Below are 22,207 nucleotides of genomic sequence, written 5' to 3' on the forward strand. Positions count from 1 at the left end.
TTTACATTGTACAATGTCAATCTGGTAAACAAACATTTTGACAAAATGTATTTATGCATTTTTTATGACTAAATCTTATGATGCATTTTGCCAGTACTGTGTATGGATTGCGGGGTTGGTGGGTCAGGGGGCTGGGCGGAGTGGGTTTGGGTCATACTTCCTATTATCTTCTTTTAATTCAACTGTCTGTTTGTAAAGCACTTTGTGCTACATTTTATTGTATGAAAAGTGCTATATAAATAAAGTTTGATTTGATTTGATTTGAAATTGTGACAACATTGTAAATGGTGCACATTTGCAACCAAAATAATAACAATATCTTTATTTATAACGATGGATTATGGCAACAAATAGCAGGACCAGTAACGCTTCAGGGGTGGAACCAGTAGAAGCCAAGGCTGAACAGTGCCCTCTGAAATCTGATTGGCCTCTCCATAATCCTAAAAATAATAGTCTATTTGCCTTGTCAGTGGTTAACTAGCCATTTAGGCCTACTTAGTGACTTATCCTAACCTACATTAGATTGGTTTTAAACATCCCAAAGGAGAGGAATATGAAAGTGGCCCCAGCATCCTTATATATATCTGTATGTGGCCCTCAGTGGTGAAAGTTTGGACACCCCTGGTCTAAGGGAATGGTACCGCCTAATTACTACAGAACTGCCACAATATTACTAAGAATTACTTCATTATTAATTCATTACTTCTAGGTAAACACTTCCTCAATATACCATATTTCCAAGTTATTACTTGTTAAATGCCAACTTGATGCATTGTAATTACCACCTCATTCTTGAGAATTTACATGATAATTACAGCTTATTACCATAAAACTACAAGGTCATGAGGGCCCACTAAAATGAAGTGTTACCAAAAAGGTTAAATTAAGCTTACATTGTGATCAATGGATTCAAACGCAATACTTTCCTCCAAAATACATATGCATCTCACAGTAAAAAGCCTTAAAAAGAGCACATTGTGACCTTACTTAAACCTACCTGTGCTGGACTGCACAACACCAGAGTCTACGCTCTGCCCCATGAGATCATACTGGTTTAATCTGGAGCCATCCTCTGCCACCACCACGGACTGAGCGGCCCCTCTGGTCCACACGTACACCACCTCTGCTCGAGTGTAGGCATCTGACAAGGACAAACAGAGTGAAAAGTTCTAAATTATTTTGCTGCTGGTTGTCTGGTCCGGTTGTCACGTGCTCCTTTTTCAGGCTGTATTTTTGGCGCTGCAGGGGATGCCGGCAGGACAGGGAAAAGAAAAAACAAATCTGAAACGAGGTCTTCCACTTAAATCTTTACCTTGTCTCATCCTGTCCTCTTGCATCTCATCTTGCTGCTCTCATCCCAAACCTGCCTGTCTTGTCTCATTTGCTATTTAAGCATATTATCCTCTTCTTTCACCTTGTTCAAGTGTTTTTTATCTCATCTCTTTTTCATCATCCAAGCTCACCCTGCCTCTTATTTTGTTCCTCTACTCTCCGACATCTCAACACGTGATGCATAGCGATGTCGTGTCACTTCATGTTATCCCTGGACTTAGAAGAAAGCAAACAAACAACATCCCAAAAGGACAACATGACCTTAAAAGAGCCAAGTCAGTCTTCCCTTCCCTCTGGCCACCCGACCTGTCAAAGCTGTAGCGGGGCTCGGCCACTGCAGAGGAAAAGGATGGCTCCTCTGCAGACTGCAGCATAAGGAAGGGAGCTCATCACTGAAATATTTAGGGAGTGAGTTCAATTTGAAGGAGGGGGTTGAGGCTCAGTCCTCTCACTCATGCTGTGCAGCTGGATGGCAGAGAGGCATTTAGACGCTCTCAGTCTGCCTTTTCCTGTATTTTTGCTTGCTTTCTCTTCCCCTCCCCCCTACAGTTCGTCGCTTGTTACTTCTTTTCCGTGATGATCGGAAGGGGGTAGCTGTCAGCGGTGAGCAGCTGGTGTGATGTTCTGGAAGTATTACAGTCACCACTGCTGTGGATAAACACAGGTCTGAGCAAGGGGTCTTCCAGGGTCTTGCAGGGATGAATAGAGTGCACCAGAGGGGCCTTGGTGAGGACAGATCCTCTGGGACGACAGCTGTTACCACACTGTCATCCCCTATCAGGGACCTGTGCAGGGGTCAGGCTTCCAGTTGAATGAGAACGTGACAGTGGGTCATGTGTGTGCTTTTGTATGTGCTTTCATGTGTGTTTTCAAGCATGTATGTAAGGTTGTGTGTGAGAAGAGAGGCTACTTACAGCTGCCGAACTTCAGCGGACAGGCATGGGCGTCCATAGGGAAGTCTTCCAGATGCATGGGACATTCTGCTCGTACTGTGAGCCTAGAGAAGGAAAAGTGGCACATCAATTTAGGAAAACAGAGCATGTGCAGAGCCAGGCGGAATAATAACAGTGTGGCAGTGCTTATGGAGGAAAGAGGAAGAGGATTTAAGGCACAAGATAATATTTCAGCACAGTAAGGCACCAGGACCATGTACAGCTGCTTTTTTTTTTTTGTACCAAGCACATTCAAACTGCTGCTTCTTCTTATCCAAACCAACAGAAAATGCTCCAGTTGCCTGAGCTGTGGGTTTCCATTTCCTGACAGCTTGGTGAAAAACAGCATGTCAGGCCACCCGTGACACACTAATCTCCCATCCATCCCTCATCTCGCTCATCTGTGACAGCAATACAGGGCTCCGCCTCTAAACCCCCCCTCCTCCTCCTGCTAGTAAACATGCTAAAACAAATGTTTTACGATCCTCACCCCAGACAGCTCACATTAGAATCCCTCTGTTGGTGTGCATCACGGCTTGTACCGTCTTTTTTAAGGCTTTTATTTACCCGCCCTCTGCTAGGGAAGGCTACTGTGGGGCCATGAGTGGTTTTAAGCTCAGCTCAGCTGGTCGTACACCTTATCTTCTTGCTGTAACTGTCAGGGAGAATCCCTGAAGTGATCAATCATGTCGGGATAAAACTGTTTTATTTTTACTGCCGAACACTAGAATGGAAACATGACGAATAGCAATGAAAAAATATTTGATACAAAGATTAAAAATGGCTCACTATAGTCTCTAATGAACAATAAAATATGGAAATAAACAGAAATTTGGTGATTTAGTGAAAAAGAACCATGCATGTTGATAGTTGATAAAACACGTTATATTGAGTTTCTTAAATTATGTAAGATAAAGACCAAGTGAACAGTTGAGCAAACATTTTCTTGGGGCTCAGCTTGAATAATTGGCACAACTATTTTAGTTGAGCCAACTGAAATATGTATTTCTGTTGGAAAAATGTTCTGCCAACTTGAAATTTTAGACTATGAGCAAGCTATGCAAACTAAATGGCAACCTTAGGTATTAAGCTGTGCCCTTCAACTCAAAAAGCTTATTTAACTATCTTACATTAGGCCCACATATTCATTGTTACAATTTGCATGACAAGAGTCTCTGGTCAGAGAATAAAACTGGTTAAAAAAAAGCACACTTTGGCAAATTAAATTACATTACCAAAGGCAGAGCCAAGGGTTAGATCACAGGGCTTAAGCCCTGAAGGTTTCCTCAAAAGGCCCATATCTGGTTGGAAAAAAAATAAAATAAATAAATAAAGAAATAAAATAATAATCCTGCTGCAGAGTTTTATGATGGATAGGATAGAAATAGATAATAAATCCTTCTGATCACAACATGGGAATTTCATTCTGTAGCTTAACTGACAAAATAGAAGCATTTTATTTAATGTCAATGCCTCTGTAAACACACTGCAGTACAAAATATACAATACACACTAAATATTAAATATTAACAATAATATTACTAAATATTAATGGTTTCTGTATTTTCATAAATCAATCGATAACTAGAAGCATTTTTAGCTTTTGATGTGCTTAATAGTACCAAATATTATTCTTGACATTATTTATGAATTTATTTCTGGGGCTTTATGCCGACATTTGAAGAAGACAGAACAGAAGTGTAGGAATAAGAAGGAGTGAGAGGGGAACGACACACAGGAGAGTAGGGTTCTCACCTGCACTGCCTGATTGGAAGACTAGCTTCCTTACATGAACCATCAGAGTCCCCTAATTATTGATTTTTACACTAAATCACTAACACTAACTTTGTCATGTAATTTCAGAATAAACATGAGACATTACAGTCTTGCCTTCAATCGCAAAGTTCAATGTATTTTGCAATTATGCATTTCAGGGTTGAGTCATGTGTTTGTGTTTCACATGGGTCAGGGTTTTATCTGGATTTAAAGCAAATTTCCCTCAGGGGACAATAAAATTAAAGCTTAGCATTGAAAGTTGAAGTTAAGGGAAAACTTTGAGCCTCAACATGTTGTATTATGGTTTCAAAATGATAAGAACACCTCAAGAACAAATAAAATGATGCTGGCTCCAAAGAACCTTTTGGGTGAAACATTATTCTTTTGACCAAAATGATGAATAGGTTTGTTAGCATTTGAAATCTAACCTGGTACTTTAAATCTGGAATTTTCAAACTTGAGCAAACGCCAAAAATAAAGGTACCGGAGACCTGGGACCCCCACCATACCAAGAGGTTGTTGAAGCATATGAAATAGCCTTGCAAATTCAAAAATAGTGTGAAGACTTACATTTTAAAGATTTTCTAAAATATAACTTTGATTTCAGCAAAAATCTCACCAAATTGCCATGTTTTTATTTTACATTTAGTTAATTTTAGTTAGTTAGTTAGTTTAGTTTAGTTATTTTATTCTGTAAAAATGGGAATTTGAAAAAAATCTTTGTTTTTGAGCATCTAGTGACCCCCAAGAAGGTCCCAATACCAATGCTGGGAACCACTGCTTTAAATGGCCTAGAAGCAGTGCATTAAACAGCCTCACACTGCAAAATATTTAAGGGTGCAGACCACCACTGTTTTCAGACCATCTTGTGTTTTTGCTAAGATATTTAACACTTCTGGCCTACAAAACAACAAACCAAAAACAACAATTATTTTATGTAAGACATATAGGTTTTATAGCTAAAGCCTAATATAGTGACAAATCCAAATTATATTCCAAAATCATTTAAACCAATCGAATGAAGTGCAGGATTGGCAGGGCATAAAATGGAAGTTGTTGTAAAACTTTTAGTTTTAAGAGCTTTAAAAATATTGGCATAGTTACTTGCCAAACAAAAGATCTCATCACATTAAACACAACCACTATTAACTCTGACTAACTTTGACAGGGCAGGAGTTGCACAGAAAGCTACAAACCATCCTTGTCCCAAACATTTTAGAATAACATAGAAACACATACCATAAGCAATGCAACAAAGAAAAGTTGTTCAACAGTGGAAGGTTTCAGATATCCAATAAAGGACATTTCTGGCTAGTTTTGGTTATTTAAGCTACACCAGATACATGTACAAAAACCAACCAATATGTTTGAGAATCTAAATGCCTGATATTGCCACAGAGATCCAACATTTCCCAAAAGTGTGATAACTACATCAGGGAAGCAGACTGGTTCCTCTTTAACCAATGGAAACTACTAGGCTGTTAAAAACAATCACTGTTTTGGTGACACAGAAACTACTAATGCACTAAATCTGGTGAAAATTCTGCCCCCAAAATGCATTTATCATGTCAGTTTAGGTAAAAAGTCAGTGCAGAGCTGTTTTAGTGAATTTATGAAGGACTGACTGGTCAGATGATGCAGAAAATTGCTTCAATCTGGCGCCTGTCATATTTTTATGATGTTTTTGCATTGCTCACAAAATTCCATCAGATGTCACTTTTCAATTCAGAAAATATACTTTTTAAACCCTCTATTCTCCCTAAAAATTAAAATGTTCAGGTTTGAAATGGTGCATACTTATCTAATTGTCTACTCCATACTATGGTCTGTGGTTCTTTCAGCGGTGTAATGAAGGAACGTGTCAGCCTACCTCATGGTGTACAGCAGGGTGCCTTCTTCTGTGATTCGCAGCAGCTTGTTTGGCATGGTCATGTTGTGAGCCACTGACTTCTTCCCATTGTGGAAGAACGTATCGGGGGTCCAGATCTTGCTGGCCATGAGGTTGTTGAGACGCAGCACAGCCATCGGGCCTTTGAACTTTAACCTTTCATCCTTCCAGCTCTGTCTGAAGAAGACATCGATGGTGTACTCCTGCAGGTGGAATAGCAGAAGTCAGACTTCCATGTCATGGTTGTTTTCCTAGGTGCTGTGTAATCCAGCCTTATCTTTCCTTCCACTTTTACCTTTCTCTCTTCATTGTGTCACTTTGGCTTTCTTATGGTTGTGTTGGCCTAGTTTTCCGGCTGGTGACTGTCTCTTCTAGTTAAAGGCTTTGGCTTACATTGTAGATGGTTTTCTAGCTGGTACCCTTTAAAATTTGCTTCACTGTGGTATTGCACGATTGCTTTCTTCCACCTTATTTAATGTGCTTAAACATAATCATGCCAGTGTAATATGTAATGTGCAAATGGGGGGAAACAGTCAAGTATTGGTCATTTGGTCTTAAATTGTTAGGTAAGGGCTCCAAAAAATTATTGTTCACATTCATTTTTAGAGGCGCTTCTTTTCTTTGTAATCAAAAAGACCCTGGACACAAAATAAGTAAAGCATCGGACACCAAAATTAGGAGGACATTTCATTTTGGCAGCAGCTAATGACTGTAGCTCAGAGCAGAGTTTAATGGTTCCACATGACTGGCCGATAGAGTAAAGGGAGGCTGTAAAAATTACAGTTCAGCCTGTTTTTTGTCCCCCCTCCCCCCTCTTATTTCCCCCCACTCAGTCGCGTAGGATAATTAGTATGAACTGAAACAAAGCTTCAAGGTAAAAGAGGAGGAAAAAAAGGGGACAGACTGGAGATGGAGAAAACATTCTTCAGCTCCTTCCTTCTGGCCTCAACACAGTAGCAAAATAGTCCTGGGCTGCATGTCAGCCCATGCAATTAACTGAGATTATGTCAAATAGAGTACACACACACTCACAAACGCACACATACTTCACATGTATAAAACAGAAGTGTGTCTCTTTTTTTCTCCAAGTGGAAAAGGAGAGGCAGTGAGACATTTGGAGGAGATTAATTGGTTTCCGGGGCACGGGGTAAAGATCAGATGCTCATGTTTGAACAGCCTGCAGCCCTTTTTTGAAGGGTAGCATATGGAAGGGGGGGATCATAAAGGTGATGATTCATATTTGGATATTTGCATTTTGAAGAAAGTGCAAGTTGGAAGGGTTTTATTTTCATCACTAAATCTGTCAGATATTGTCATTGTGCTGTAATGTTTGGAATCTGCTTGACCGTCTGAATATGCAAAAAAAAAAAAAAGAAACGGCAAAGAGCTGCAACCTGATCACACTTTACAAGGTATGGCTATAAAGAAATAAGACTAATGCTGTAATATGATTTCATTGAACATAAACATTTTTCAGTGTCTTTCTCCTTCTGCATCAACACACTGCTGCATTCATGTCTCTCACTGGTCAAAGCAGTGCAGTTTCTTTTTCTTAACTTCTGACACAGACCTCAAACACACTCCTTTGAGCACGGATTTAATCTTAGGTAAAGGGAAATTGCTTTACATAGTCTCAATGGAGAATGAAACCATTTGTCCACAACTGTGGTTTCTTTCAGGGTAGGAAAGTAACTAATTACATTTACTCAAATTACTGTAACAGAGTAGTTTTGTGTTTTGAGTATTTTTGGAATGGTTTTGAAATCATTACTTTTACTTTTAATTCTACTTAAGTAAGTTTTAACCAGATTAACTGTACTTTTACTTGAGTTCAATACTCTTGTACTTTTTCCATCTCTGTTGATTACAGAGTAGCACTAAGCCAGAGAATGATTCCTGGCACATCCAAAAAAGGCTGTAGTACAGTAAAAACTGGAGTTATCGACTGAGTTGGAGTTAGAGTTGACTCTGTTTTGTTCTCGCCAGGGCAGATCCACCTTGCCACAGATTTTCAAAAATAGCTACATCTCTGCTCTGTGTAAAATATTTAACACTTAAAAGTGTAGTTTAACTATTTGTAGTGTGGGCCAAAAAGACACTTTCAAAGTATTACATTTAACATATTTTTTATTATTTACTGAATTAAATTCAAGTAGATTTTTTGACCTGTGCTTTTACTTTTCCTTAAGTAAATTCTAAGCAGAGAAACTGTACTTTAACTTGAGTACAATACACTTGGACTTTTTCCTCCTTGAGCTCATTCTTCTGACTTTTTCTTTCAGTTATTCTAGAACCTGTTTGTAATGGTGTTGGTAGTGTTGGTGTTGATATCCTTAATGTCAAAGTAAACGAACAACATGGCTTTGAATTTGGACTGGCGTTGTCATGCTTCTTCATCCTTGGTGACGATGGTGTTTTCCAATGCACTGACAGCCGTTTTGTCTCAGGATCATATCAGAAGATCCAAGTTTTATCACATGTAATCAAAAATGTGGTTTTCCTTCAGTTTGTTCCAAAACATCTCCATAAGTTTGCTCGTGGTTTTCCTGTTGATCAGGAGTCGAAGGTTTTGGGCCAACTTTTGCACACATTTTTGTGGTGACTGAATTTTCATGCAAAATTAGCAGAACTGTCTCTTTATCAATGGAGACCATTTCTGCTACCATTCTTATACTGAGTTGCCAATCATTTGGAACGATTTTTTTCAATTTGTTGAGTGTTTTCAGAGGTTTTTTGATGTGCAAGGGCACATGGACATCCTCTCTGTCTTCACAAAATCTTTTGTGCCAGTCAAACACGTGCACGTGATATCGGTTAATGTACAAAAAGATCTGGCTGCTGTCTTGTTCTATTTCACAGAAAAGTTCAAGTTAATGCGTTGCTCAACTTTAAAGCTAATCATTTCCTGACGCCTTAGCAAAAACGTGCACTTTAATCAGTAGCAGTGAACTAAAGACGTCACTTATTTGAAACTTGCAGCAGTTGTGCAGGGAAACCAAGCCTTTAATATATAACACTCCTGTGAACCACATGGTTTTATCCTCATAAGCGCAGTTTCATTATCTGATAGTCATACCTCATTTTGTCATTGCAGTGTAATTTTTAGAATTTACTTGACCCTCTGAATATGCAAAAAAACAAATGAAAGAGCTATAGTTTGATCACACTTTATAATTGGAATTAGCACCTTTACCCGCCAGTAGCTTCCAGATGTTCTATTTAATGGATTTAGTAGTCCTTTTGCAATCCTCAAACATCAATATCCATGTGCTTTAGCTCCCGATTTCTCAACAAACACGGATTAGCATAGGGATGTCTCGAAGTATACATGCTCCTTCTAGAGGCTAAACAAACAGCACATTTGAAGCTAAGATTATTGTTTCCAAATCCAATAAACAGAACCAGGGCTCACAGCATTTCTTCCACATGCACATAAAAGTCACATGCAGTCATGTTTACGAGTCAGCAGCGGCATTTATGTGGAGCCAGATTATGACCTGTGCGGCGGGAAATACGTTTCCCACATGTGACAGGTTTATTAACACATCAGGAGTTAATGGAATGAAGCATCAAATTAATAATTATCTCACAGCTTAGAGACAGTTGTGTCCACAGAGGGGCTGGATGGTGGGCAGTGGAGGGATACAGTGGGGGAAACTGGTGACATTTAAAGAGGCAAAAAGAGTCTTACCATGTCGTGGTCCGAAACTGGCCCAATACTAGTCACGAAAATGTCAGTCTTGACTTCAGTTACACGCTCTGTTGAAGCAGGAAATTGCCAGAGTGAGTGACTATCAGTGGTATTCATTAGCCCCTAACTACCTGTTAACACAAGCCCACCTGGCTATAGCTCCGCATCCATTCGACATTATTTTTAAACACACACACATATTGGAGGAAAATAAACCATAAAAATGCCCATTTTGGATGTCGATAACCATTTCCGCAGGTATTGGCTTCAGTGTCGGCTCCATTACCTGGACACTGGCTCGATCTGTTAATAAATATGTGTATTGCTGTATTAGTAAAAATGTGTCACTCTGGTTCCATAATACTGACAGAAAAAACAGCTAAGCTGACGATTCAATCGGAAGAAGTGGCAGAGGTGATGTGTGTGGGTAGGAGAGATTTTTCCCTGTGACTCTGAAAGTGAAATATGACAGTATGATTTATGAATGATACCCATCATAATCCATAATTTCTTCCCCTCTGCAGTTGAAGTTCTAGCAAGCCGTGGTTTCCTATTCGCCTGTCTGTTTGATGCCTGCTGTATCACGCTGTGTGATCCTCAGTGTCCTTCACACACCAATTCTCACATTATCTCTCCCTCCTCTCTCTCTGTTTCTTTTCATATGAAACTCTGTTTTCTTCCTTTTTCTCTCTTCCTAGCATTTTCTGTTTCTGGATCGCCTCTCAGACTATCTGCCATTTTGTTTCTCCTTCTCTGACAATGGATAGTTGACAATAGAGTGAAGAGGAGCCCACGCAATGAAATGACGTTCAGTGTGTTCTATTACAAGAGCTGGCTTTGTGACAATTCTGCGTTTCACAAAAGCAGCAGGTGAAGAAGAAGTGTCCGATCCTTTTTTTCATAATCACACACACAATCTGACACTGAAAGCATCCTGCTGCCATGATATTTAGTCATGTAGATGTTACTAAATGCAGTTGTGTGGAAAGTATGCTATTTGTAGGAGTCTTTTGAGATGATATTTCCATATTTGAAGAAACAATGAATCAACCAGTCACCACGAGGGACAAAGTACATGCAATGACTCGGGTTTACTGACCTCCCAGTCCTGGCCTGAGGCGATTGTCATAGCCATCCAGAAGGCTGTCTAAGATCTTGGTGAACACTGTAGTGTTATCTTTCTGTTCATCTGTCATGCCGTTCTGCCCAGAGCTGGCAAAGAAGCAAAAGAAGAAGATTTAAAGTCGTCACAGCTAGAGCCCAAAACCACGATCCAAACTGCCAAAGGAGTCTAAAGAAAGTCTGTATATGAATCATATATCAAAGACAGAAAAACAGAGGATCACTGCTCTGAAGTCGGCAAGATGGCTCTGTTTACCAACATGGGAAGCACAGAATAAAAGATCAGTCATTTTGTGTAAAAATGGACAAGAAAGTTTTGTTTATTCTTCTGTAACAGTGATGAATGTTGCCATCATTTCTTGTTTATTTGTCAGTATAACCACCGCTGTGAAGTGATCTAGATCAGTGGATCTCTACTGGTCTAACAACAGGATCCCCCACCACCTCCAAAACAGCAAGCCATGACTCTTATTTCTTAAAATTCTCAATCACAACCAAATATTTTCAAGGAAAATGGAACTTGAAAAAAAAAACAAGTTCCATAACAAGTTCCTTTTTTATGGATTCTGTGGTCATAAAAGTAGGTTTGTGTCCACACAGGGAGTCAGTCACCCTTAGTTTAAGACAGTAGAAAAATCCAAAATTGGAACAAAAAGTTTTCAGTGCAAAAAAAGTTGAATCTTAAAATGCAAAAACAGGATGTGACTAATCCTCATTAACTACAGAATTTCTGAGATTAATCACAGTTCAAAAATTGTAATCTTTTGACAGCCCTGGTATGGATGCAACTGACTAAGTTAGACAAGCTAGTATCGATGGCTAATGAAGTTTACTTAAGTTCATGCAGGACACGGAAGTCATACGCCCAGCTGTTATCAGCTGGCAGGCTGATGTTCGAATCACTATTCCCAACCCCACTCAACCAATCACAGCACGTGTTTAGTAATAAGGCGGGGTATTTAAATCACGTCTCCACTCTCACTTATCCCTGCTACACCTATGCTACCCTGTCGCTGCTGTCAGAAATATTGCCTCCTCCACCCCAGCCTCCTCCTTTTAAATCTCCATGTCGTATCCTATGAAGTCTCTATGTATGTATTTACCCATGTGGGGATTTTGCATGCACTCCCTGGAAAGCCTAAGCAGGCTGCTTGGCTAACCCAGGGAGTACTCTGAAAAGCAGAGCTATAACGCCAACTCTAACTGCATTCCATTTGGCAATAAATGGTTCAAATCTATGACGAGAGTGTTCCTGACTGAACTTTAGATAGCAGTCCTTGCCATAAGTGTAGGGTGACCATACCCCCCAATTTACCCAGGACAGTCCTTGTTTTCAGGCTTTGTGTCTTATGTCCCAACAAGAAAACAACCCCTGTCCCGATTTTAGCCAGTGGAAATAGGGGCATACCAAAACATTGAAATATGCCTGCAACAATTTCTCTGTAGTTTTCAATACATATGTCAATCATTGTTGTTGCTAAGACAGCTGCTATTGAACCAGTGGAAAAACATAGCTAACATGCTGCATGTCAAAGCTCATCCCTGATTTTTCAGTACATGTGTCAGTGATTCTCAGAATACCGACAGGATCTGCTGCAAAGCACCAGGTAAAGTAGCTGTCATGCTACGATGAGCTCAAACATGTAGGTTTGCGATAAAATGTGCTTTGAGTAATCAGCTGACTACAAAAGCGCTATACAAGCTCAAGTCAAGTTCATCTATCCCTTTGGAGAATCTGTATATTAATTTACAAAAGACGCAAATGCTAAAGTTATCTACATAAGCCGGATGTAAAGCCAGGCAAGCAGGGCAAACATGCATGTGCAAACATCACAAATCTCCGTGAATGAACGAATAGAAGAATCCCCCTACATTATTTATACCCTAATCTGGTCTTTTATGGACCACACAGGCCTTGCCGCATGTGCTCTTTGAACATGAAACAAAATGCTTAGAGCAACGCCGAAACCAGTCACGATTGGTGATTGTGAGAGCCCAGTTTGCAGCATCTCTGAGCATTAATATTTCAACACACACATAATCAGGAGTACAATCCCTAATTGTGCATCATATATTCCGGTTGCCACAGGAATGTTTAGAGATGGTGTTTAGGCATATGTGTGTTTGCATACCTGATTTGATGCATGCATATACTATAATATGCTCTGGGTGTGTGCATATATGCATGCTTGTGTACTCATCCCTGCATATGTTTGCATGTGCTGATAATAATCAGAGGAAAGTCTCCTGTATTGTGGCTGCTTAGCCATTATCCCCACCCTCTTTTTTTCTGCCAATACTGTAAGGTTTGATTGCATGCTAAATAAACAATGTTTGGAAACAAGCTATGCTACAAAGGCTCCAAGGAGAGGGAGAGGTCATCGAGATTAGTTAGCGGGGACCTGCGACGAGAGGGAAGGCAAAGTAGTAGGGTGAGTGGCGTATGTGAGGGAAAGCTAGAAGAAGAAAGAAAAGAAAAAAAGATTGTAGATTGTAGAGGGAGAGATAAAAGCTGAGGATGGGATAAGGTGAGGATTCTGTTAAGTGAAACTGGGGAGTGGTGTTTTGGAAAGAGACGCGCCTCCCAGTCAAAGCTGTGGGATTGAAGCAGATTGTGCAGCTTTGAGTTGGAGCAGCAAAACAGTTTGCTTTCAAAAATAGGAAAGCGCCAACAACGTCACACATGGATTTGTATAAAAGGGTTAATGCGCCTCTTGCTGCTACCAATTTCACTTAAATCACACGCAGCCTTCCTGCTAGCCAAAAAAAAAATCACTGTGTGAAAACCAGAGTCAGTTTTAAAACAGTACAAACTGTGATAAGCAATTTTGGTCAGCGTAATTTTCAGAGTCAACAGCTTTGAAATACTCGGATTCAAAACAATAATTAATCTGTCCTTTTCAGGTCTGGGAAAGCAGTTATGAATAAACAGAAGAAGAAAATCAGGAGAGGAATAATTACAACAGCCTCCTTTTCGCTACCTTCATACTTTCTGCATTTTTTCACACATTTCTAATTTGCCAAATTGCAACATGGCACTGACAACAAATTTCAGTCTGCCCTGAGGGTTAAAGTCCACTTGTTTCAGCTGGTGTGCCTTGACTTTTTAAGGTTTAGCATCAATTAAAATACTCTAAATACAGAAAAATCCATCCTTAAAGATCCCTGAAAATCATATGACTTAATGCTTAAATACACACTGAAAATAAAGGAAACCCTATTCCACCTTGGCTGTCTTGATTATTCTCCTATTTTCCCTTCACTCCAAGCCAAAGTGGTTGCCTAAACCCAGTGGAAAATCAACCTTTCTCTCCATAAGAATGGACGGATTAATTCAGCACATATGCTCATTTTGGATAGGCATTCTCTACAGTGCTAAGGGAACCATTCACAAGGGGGTTTGGGGTTATATGTCAAGGAAAAGAAGGAATAATAGAGAGGAAAAGGTGCTGTGGAAGAATACACATGTTTATCAGCCAGGGGGCCACTTCCTCATAAAACATTGTACACCATCCCCATCTACAGGTCATCTGAACAGCAACAGTGCTGTTCACACTCACTCTGCTAATGTCTCTCTCTATCTTCTCCCCTCTCTCTCTCTCTTTCACCTCCTCTCCTGTCACTTGGGTATCTAATTATAAGGCAATTTCTCTCGATGGCAACATACTGTAGAAGAGTCCTAGGTCTTCCTGATTACGGTGTCTCGTTGAAATCCCCCAAGGTGTGTGTTTGACTGTTTAAGTGTGTGATTCCGACTTCAAAAAGGGTGGGGGGAACTGGATTATACAGTAAATCTTGGGGTGATAATTGCCTTGCTGTTTTGCAGTGACAGTTTCTCAGTGAAGTACATTTTACCTTCTCTCAAACCTGGTGAATCAGTCTCGTGCTGCAGTGAGTTCATCTGAAAACCTGGGTCAAATCATCCTGCAATAATGATGTATCACAGATGCATTGTAGATTTAAAATAGGACACATCCCATCTGTGTTCTGCACGCGCTCAGGGCGTACGGGCTGCAGCTTGGACTCTGTGCTGTGCGTGGATGTTTGTCACTGAGAGAGAGGAAATATGGACCATCTCAAGACATCAGCGTTGACAGTTCTGCTGAATAATTCAGCCACGCAGATGAGTGTCAGTTTCTCCAAGATCCTCCATATAAATCAAATGATCTCAAGCAGATTGATTGGACTCTGCTTTGTATTTTTCCATGCCAAAGTTACCCACATAAATCCAATGATTGCAGCCCGATTATGATGTTTTGAGCTCTGCCACACATGCCAGCCTGCCCCGGCATTTGAATCATGTGGGAATTAATGCAGTTGCAAGTCACATGACAGTGGATCTTATTGCTGTCATCTCTCATCCAATCACACTCTCTCTCTCTTGCTCTGTGCTTCTGGTTAGGTGACATCCGACACATCCAAGTTGACATTGAGAAGAGTGTCTGAACATGGACCCTACTGTCCCTGCAGTCACTGTCACAAACACATGTGTGCAAATGTGTGCCAAATATCACAGAGTGATACATGCACAGCTGCTTGCAGGTCCAAAATCAGTTGATAGTGGCTTTTTCTGCTCCCACTCTCCTTGCTCTGTGTTGCACTTCTTATTACCTCGATGCAATTATAATCATGCAGTGTCCTGTGGGGATGCCCTAGTTGCACCCACAGTGAGAGAGCTATATAATGGTGTAAAAACCAAGTAAAAAACAGAGGAAAGGTGAGGGAGACACAATATCAACCCACTAGGGCAATTCTCGCTGCAGCACACCATTATGGACTGACTTTTGGTTTATTTACTTCCCAGTGGACCCTTTGCATGGAAGGATATTTTTCTTTGGAATGAAATCGTGGGAAATAATTTAACAGTGCGATCAAGTCTTCAGCAAATTTCTCTTTCCTACTTGCGGCATTTTGGTCAGAATTAAGGTAGATGTGACAATTTTTCCGCTGGTGGTTGAATGAAAGCTCTGCAGACAGCTCCAGAATACAAAACCAGGGGAACAAATAGAATGCACAGAGGAAATGAGACTATCTTGGAAGAGCAAGTCAATCACGATGCAAACTCTGGATTTCTTTCAATTTGTCATGTGCAACAGTGTGCACAGTATGACCAGATAATTGGTGGCTGTCATAGATGTCCTTATATTCAAGTATCCACAGCACAGGTAAAATTCACATTAACAGTTAAAGTTTTTTCTTACCTTTTCCCACCCATCACGCTGTTGGCAGCGAGCAAGCAAGCCCACAGACACAGAAAGGCCGTCCTGCTCCGTCCATACATAGTTGCAATATGAGGACCTTTCACTGCTGGAGGTCAAAGAAAGAGAGAGAGAGAGAGAGAGAATTGAGCAACATCACCAAATCATGTGAGCCAGAGATGCACCATTAACCCCCACCAATATGTCACCACATCAAGTGTCAACAAACATGTAGATGTGCCAAAGCAACAACAGCAGAAGTAGAGGAGGTGGAAGCTGTTAGAAGTAGGGATCCTGTCCCTCTGGAGATGCTTTATGGGAGGTTTTTGCTCCTTAACATCGCTCACAGATTCACTGACAGTGCATGAATCAAACCAAATGGCCCTGCCACATGCGCTGGGCCATCACATGCCACTTGACATACTCGCCCCTCCAAGATTTACATCATCATTGTGAATTATCTGTCACCCTGACAGAGACGTATTCTATACCCTAACTATGTGGGAGACCAGATTGAAATATCTCCCCAGCGTGTCGATGATGAGAAAAGGGATCCAGTGTAAATATCTATTTCATAGCTACCGCTCAATAAGGCACAAGCATGGCTGCATATTTAGCGCATAGTGATTAAGAAGACATAACAAGGCAACACATCATCGACCACATAACAGCCCGTGTGAGCTTGTAGCACCTGTACACAGCCTCCTCTAATACCCTGCAATGTGCAGCGCGCAATACCGCAATATCAACCCCAAATCCCCCCTAAAAATCAGAGCGTTCGCTTCCTCCTCAATCATTAAGCTATGATGTCAGCCAGGTCATAAAGTATGTGAGCAATTAGCCTGCGCTATTGCGCATGCAAAACACAATGCTCGGACTCACGGTCCATTTTTATGAAGGCACAATCGATGTGCCCAGTTTTCCACTCATAGAAAAGCGCTAAAGCAGTAATTCGCTAAACACATCCCATATAGAAGACAATACCTCTGTTACACTTGCTTGAAGGTTCACTGTGAGCGGATGGGAGTCGAGGGGACGCACAATGCCCTCTTGAAATGAAGTAAAAATAAAAATAAATCCGTTGGTTGACAAGGATTTGACAAAGCAGGGGGATGATGCAGATTAACGAATGGAGGAGAAAATCCCGCACATAAGCACACTTTCTAAGTTATTCAGAGGAAATGTCACCCCCTCTCTCTCCCCTATACGACGATATATGGACATATAATCAGCTGGCGAGGATTTTAGCATGCAACTGGCATCCCCCTGCAAGGCTGCTTTAAATACATGCATGGCGATCCAATCCGTGCGTGGCGGAGTAATTAAGCAAATGTGCGTTGATGCTGTTTTATTCGGAGCGCTGTCCGTGGTGCTGAAAGCAGTCTGTTAAAAGCGTCAAACGGCTCGTGCTTGGCTATAAAAAACCCACCTTAAACGGTCCCAATTTCGACGACAGACTCCCCCCTTTCTCCCCAATAAAACTCGTCTTCGATTCTAGCGGCGTCCAGCAGCACAAACCGTCGCTCTCTAAATCCGAGTGTTACTCCCCTCTTCCCCCTGTCTTCTGAAAAAAAAAAAAAAAAAAAGGCGAGAACATGGAGCAAAATCACTTACAGCAGATGAATCGGGTTTATATTCGGTGTCCGCTGGCTATATCCTCAAACTTTTCAGAATATCTTTTCGAGCCGAACTGAATGAGAAAAAATCCTCTGTGATCTCAGATCTGACGAATTTTAGCTTGAGGCTGGAGAAGCGGCTGCTGACGATATGCGCAGGTCTCTCTCACTGTTCATTGGTGGTGCTGTAGTGAGTTCAACTCTCTCAGTCTGTCAGCAACAACACCAACAATGTCCTAAACTAACATATACGGCTTAATGCGGCAAAGCACCTCTCAGATTTACGGTTTAAGTTCAATAATCGTGCGTGTTAATAAAGCGCATGGACACTTTATCCAAGCGCAGACCGTCAATTTTTAGAATAGACTCTACCAACCAAATATATAAAGAGCAGCCCGCCCATTTTATATGCAGCACAATTTAACTTCCTCTGCTGTCGCCCTAATCTCTTTCAGTGGCTGCAAAATAAAAATCCTCTTACATTTTCAGCTGGGATCCCTTGTTTTTTCTGCCCCAATCGCGCTTTCTCTCGCCGTCTCGCTCCCTGACTCCTACGTGATGATATCCAAGGGGATAAAAAAAAAATTGACATTTACCAAAAGACAGCCTCGCAGCCAAGACAGCTTAGGACAAGGACTCGTAAAAACGAACAGTGAGTACTTACGATGAAGCATTAAAAACAATAAAACACGAATGGATTACACGTCTCGGTTACGCGCGCACACAAGCAAGAGAAAAAAAAAAAGACACCTTCCCAAAAAATGTTAAGAAAACGGTGTTCCCTCACCAGCTTGCACTGATGACACGAGCCTCTCTGCAATAAAATCCCCCTCGAAGCACTCACCGTCTCCTAAAAGCCTGCGTTTCGCATCGAGGCAACAGCACTGTGTCTCTGTTTACAGCCAAATATTCTGCTGCTACAGCCGCGCCACTCAAGACTGAGCTGAGAACGGCGAGGAGCGCTGAGCTGCGTGCATCTGCAAGGGGAGGAAAAAAAAAAATTGGGCTGATGATACCCAGCGTATATTTTTGTAGTCATCTGCGTATTTCAAGTTAAACTACAAATCAGAGGACATTTTCATCACCACCAAGGACTACATACAGCAGGACTATTTTATGTGCAGCCTTTATCCCACCACATCACTGTAATTTAAGGTTGCATAAGACTCATATTTATCCCAGCTGTTGATTTTGGAATGCTTTTGACAACTCGTGTGTTTTTTTTTTTTTTTCGCCCTCAGTTTTGACTGGAGGTTTATTTTCATCAGAGCAGGCAGAGTGAGCTGGCAGTGTAGTCACGTCAGTCTGGTCTGCAGTGCAACGTTTCGTCTGTGAGTGTATGTGTGTTGCCTCCTCGCGCGTGGTTAAAGTAGTACATGTGCGTGATTAGTTATAAAGGACGTCATGGGCTTATATGTTCCTCCCTCTGCAAGAAATCTGTCTGTCTAGAAACAATTTTCTGACATTTTTAACACAAAAATGAAACAAAAATATTTGACATATACTTCTTCTCCCTTCTCTGCCTCGCGCTCTGCTCACAATCCGTCCTCCTAACCTGATGCTGTAGGTGCACGCGCATCTTTTAATAATAATAATAAACAGAAGAAAAGAAAAAAAACACCCTGCTCAACCCCACCGAGCTCCTTCCGTGGAATTAATGCCATTGTAATGCAAGTGGAGTATCATTTCAAGCTGCTTCCCTTCCCTCAAAGCCAGACGCCACCGCTGCATGTGACTCGATTTGCCTCTGCGCGCGCGTGCACGTGCGAGCATGCATAACCAACACGTGCCCGCGTGCGTGTCGAGTTGGCGCGCACGCCCGAGCCGAGACGGAGTGGAGATGGGAGGAGGGAGGTGGAGAGGGGGGTTAGTACAAGTCGCGTCTCTCTCTTTTTGTCTCATTCTCTCTCTTTCTTCCCCTCCTCACGTTTGACTAACCGTCCGTTCTCCCAAAAGGGGAGAATTTATTCACAGGCGAACAGACAGCTTCCACGAAGAATATTAAAAAAAAAAAAAAGAAAAAGACTCGCGCGTGATCAATTAAGACGAATTTCCAGAGACGCCGCTCAAACAAATAATGCAGCAGAGCGAAGGCGACTCGTGCATTCCTCCTCACAGCTCCATCTCTGGGCAGGTGATGGAAACGGATAGTGAAGTGAAGGTGTGGGGCTGCATGTGTGTACAGGGGGACTAAACGGAGAGAGATGGATGACGGTAATTTGGCTGAGAGATGTGCAGGTTATGGGGGAATAATCACTCGCTGTGAACAGTGCTTTTGAATTTAAAAAGAAGGGATATTGACGAACTACGCCCCCCTCCCCTCTCTGTTTGTACATCCATCAGTGCACGCTACGTGCTGATCATTTGTTTCCTTTCACGCAAACAGAGGTAATCTTGTATTCCTGACACATTAACACCTTTTTGGTTTCACATTCCTTTCACATGTGTGCGTTTTAGATTAGTCAATGTGATCTTTTCAAATTGGTTTTCCATGTTTGTGTTCTCTTTGGGCTATTCCTCTCTTAAAACAGCAGGATGCAAGCCTCTCAGGGTAAAGGTGCCCCCCTTTGAGCAGCCTGAAGGGTTTTGCTGACCTCATTTTAGCAAGTGAACACCTGCATTTTAATAACTCTGACATGCACAATCCTCCCACCTCCAGATTCTTTTTTCAGTCCACTAACACAGACAGACAGCATCAGATGAAGTCTCTGTTTCAGTTTGTTTGTAGGCAGAGAAGAGCTTTTAAAATGGGATGAAACGAGGACAGGTGGAGAGGGCCTTTACAGCTTTTTTTTTTTCCTCTCTATGGAGGGGACCGGAGCACTCTTCACAGAGGCAGGCAGGGATGTCTTAATTTGGCGTGTGATGTCACTAAGTTGGAGATTCCTGAAGCTCTCTGTGAGTCAGGGACTCTTCTAGCCCACAGCAAGTTGTATCCCTGGTTCGGTCAGGGCTGCTCCTCAATGAAAAGGTCGCTCAAGACTACGCTCTGTCCAGTAGGCGACAGCAGGCAGGGCTCACATCTGGATGTTTCTGACTGAGGCTGAAGCAGGAAAAGAGAGGGAGAGAGAGAGGGAGGGATAAACCCAAGTGCAGTACTTCAGTTCAATTACTGCAGTGAAGCTTGATTTGTGCTCGGCCTGTTCCACCCCTCGGGCTTGCGCTTTCCAAAGTGCCAGCGGGTTCAAACTCTGCCGCTGCTCTGGCTCTTGAACCCGGGCTTAGTGTCTGGTGCCCAACAGTGTCTCATTTTTCTCCTGCCCACATCCTGCTCTCATTTTTGATCCCCCATCCATCTCATCTGGATGGAGCAGACTAATTGACAGAGTTTCCACAGGTGCTTGTGAATCAGTGTGGTGCTATCCACACTGAAAAACACTCAAATCAGAGGTAGAGCTCCTCAAGCAAACAAGAAGGAACACAGGTTGGACTCGAGTGCACTCTGAGAATTTAATGCTTCCAAACTGCTGAATACTGGACTTTCTAGTGGTTTTACACTCACTGTGTCTGTGGCCTGCTAAGACCTCTTTCTGCAGAGCATGACATGAAGGGTGACTCGCCTCAATCACTGGGAATGCATCAGACTGTTGCTGAAGACAAAAGAGAGCTTCCCCTCTGTGAGCAGCTCTGCAATCAGCCATAAACTGGCATTGCCTCTGACTTGCTTTTTCAGGCCAAGTCCTGTGTGACACACACACACACACACAGACCTGTGCACACATAATACACATTCATGCCTATTCCGATTCATACACTTGCTAACATATTCAGACATGCACAGTGATATTCTACACATGTAAACATCTTAATAATTGTCTATGGCAGTAAATTACACAGTAGACATCCTTACAGACATGTGCAACAATAATATATCTGTTGAATAGTTCCCATTTTTAACAGTTTTGTCAAAAAGGTCTACATTGAAGTTTAATCAGTGGCATGAAAAACCATGATGGTTTATTTGAATGTAGATAAACATTTTCTTTTGACAAAATCGGACACACTAAAGCCAGGCATTCTTTCAAGGTGGCAAGATGGAGGTATTCATATGCAAATCACATAGGTGAAGGACAATCAGAAAACACAAGCAAGGACAAAAAGACAAACCAAACACTTTATGCATAACCAGAAATCATGACTTGATTAAGATCCAAGTGTAACATCCACTGAAGCATAGTGTTGCATGAAGGAAGCGTGAAAGGCTTGTCCTCTTCTCCAAAAGGATAAGAATCGGAAAAGCATCTCCCACAAAACAGCTTCAAGGGAATTAAGGGCATTTTATTTCAGCTTTATCTGAGATTGACAATATCTTATATTGGATTTGATTCTGATCATTGACTAAGTGCTATATGATGCAAAATGTTTCCAGCATCCTTTGGAAACCAGTCACTGATGGAAAGAAACATCTATTTTAAAATCAATGATTCCTCGGCATGTCCACTTGATGGTGGCTGCAAATGCAAAGGAAACCCCATGAGAGCCTGGATCAGAATGACAACTTTTATAGCAGGAATAATAATTTAAAAAGTTCTGATGTCTGTTGCACAGTACTTTTTGCTTTATTTCTACAAGGGGGCAATGATTCTTTTTGTAATAAATCAGTTAAGACTATATTAAGGCTTAGAGTTTTGCATAATTAAGAAAAATAAGTG

General features: G+C 41.4%; 1 protein-coding gene across 7 annotated transcripts in view; it reads right to left on the reverse strand.

Annotated features, from left to right (window-relative positions):
- The window catches only part of gabra1 (gamma-aminobutyric acid type A receptor subunit alpha1), a 51,232-nt gene extending 32,695 nt beyond the window's left edge, over nucleotides 1-18,537 (reverse strand). The window contains exons 1-8 of one of the 7 annotated variants that reach the window (XM_041801156.1): nucleotides 18,343-18,515; nucleotides 16,924-16,988; nucleotides 15,943-16,048; nucleotides 10,719-10,831; nucleotides 9,620-9,687; nucleotides 5,911-6,131; nucleotides 2,247-2,329; nucleotides 998-1,141 (exon numbers count right to left, since the gene is read on the reverse strand). In XM_041801156.1, the coding sequence (XP_041657090.1) occupies nucleotides 998-1,141; nucleotides 2,247-2,329; nucleotides 5,911-6,131; nucleotides 9,620-9,687; nucleotides 10,719-10,831; nucleotides 15,943-16,022 (709 nt within the window). In that variant the 5' untranslated portion in view covers nucleotides 16,023-16,048; nucleotides 16,924-16,988; nucleotides 18,343-18,515. Of the gene's footprint in view, nucleotides 1-997; nucleotides 1,142-2,246; nucleotides 2,330-5,910; nucleotides 6,132-9,619; nucleotides 9,688-10,718; nucleotides 10,832-15,942; nucleotides 16,049-16,923; nucleotides 16,989-17,553; nucleotides 18,013-18,036; nucleotides 18,322-18,342 lie in introns of those variants that run through there. The other 6 variants (XM_041801157.1, XM_041801153.1, XM_041801154.1 and 3 more) reach the window with 6 other exon arrangements.
- Between the last annotated feature and the right edge of the window lie 3,670 nt (nucleotides 18,538-22,207).

Source organism: Cheilinus undulatus, linkage group 12, assembly GCF_018320785.1.
Source record: "Cheilinus undulatus linkage group 12, ASM1832078v1, whole genome shotgun sequence".
NCBI classification, from domain to species: domain Eukaryota; kingdom Metazoa; phylum Chordata; class Actinopteri; order Labriformes; family Labridae; genus Cheilinus; species Cheilinus undulatus.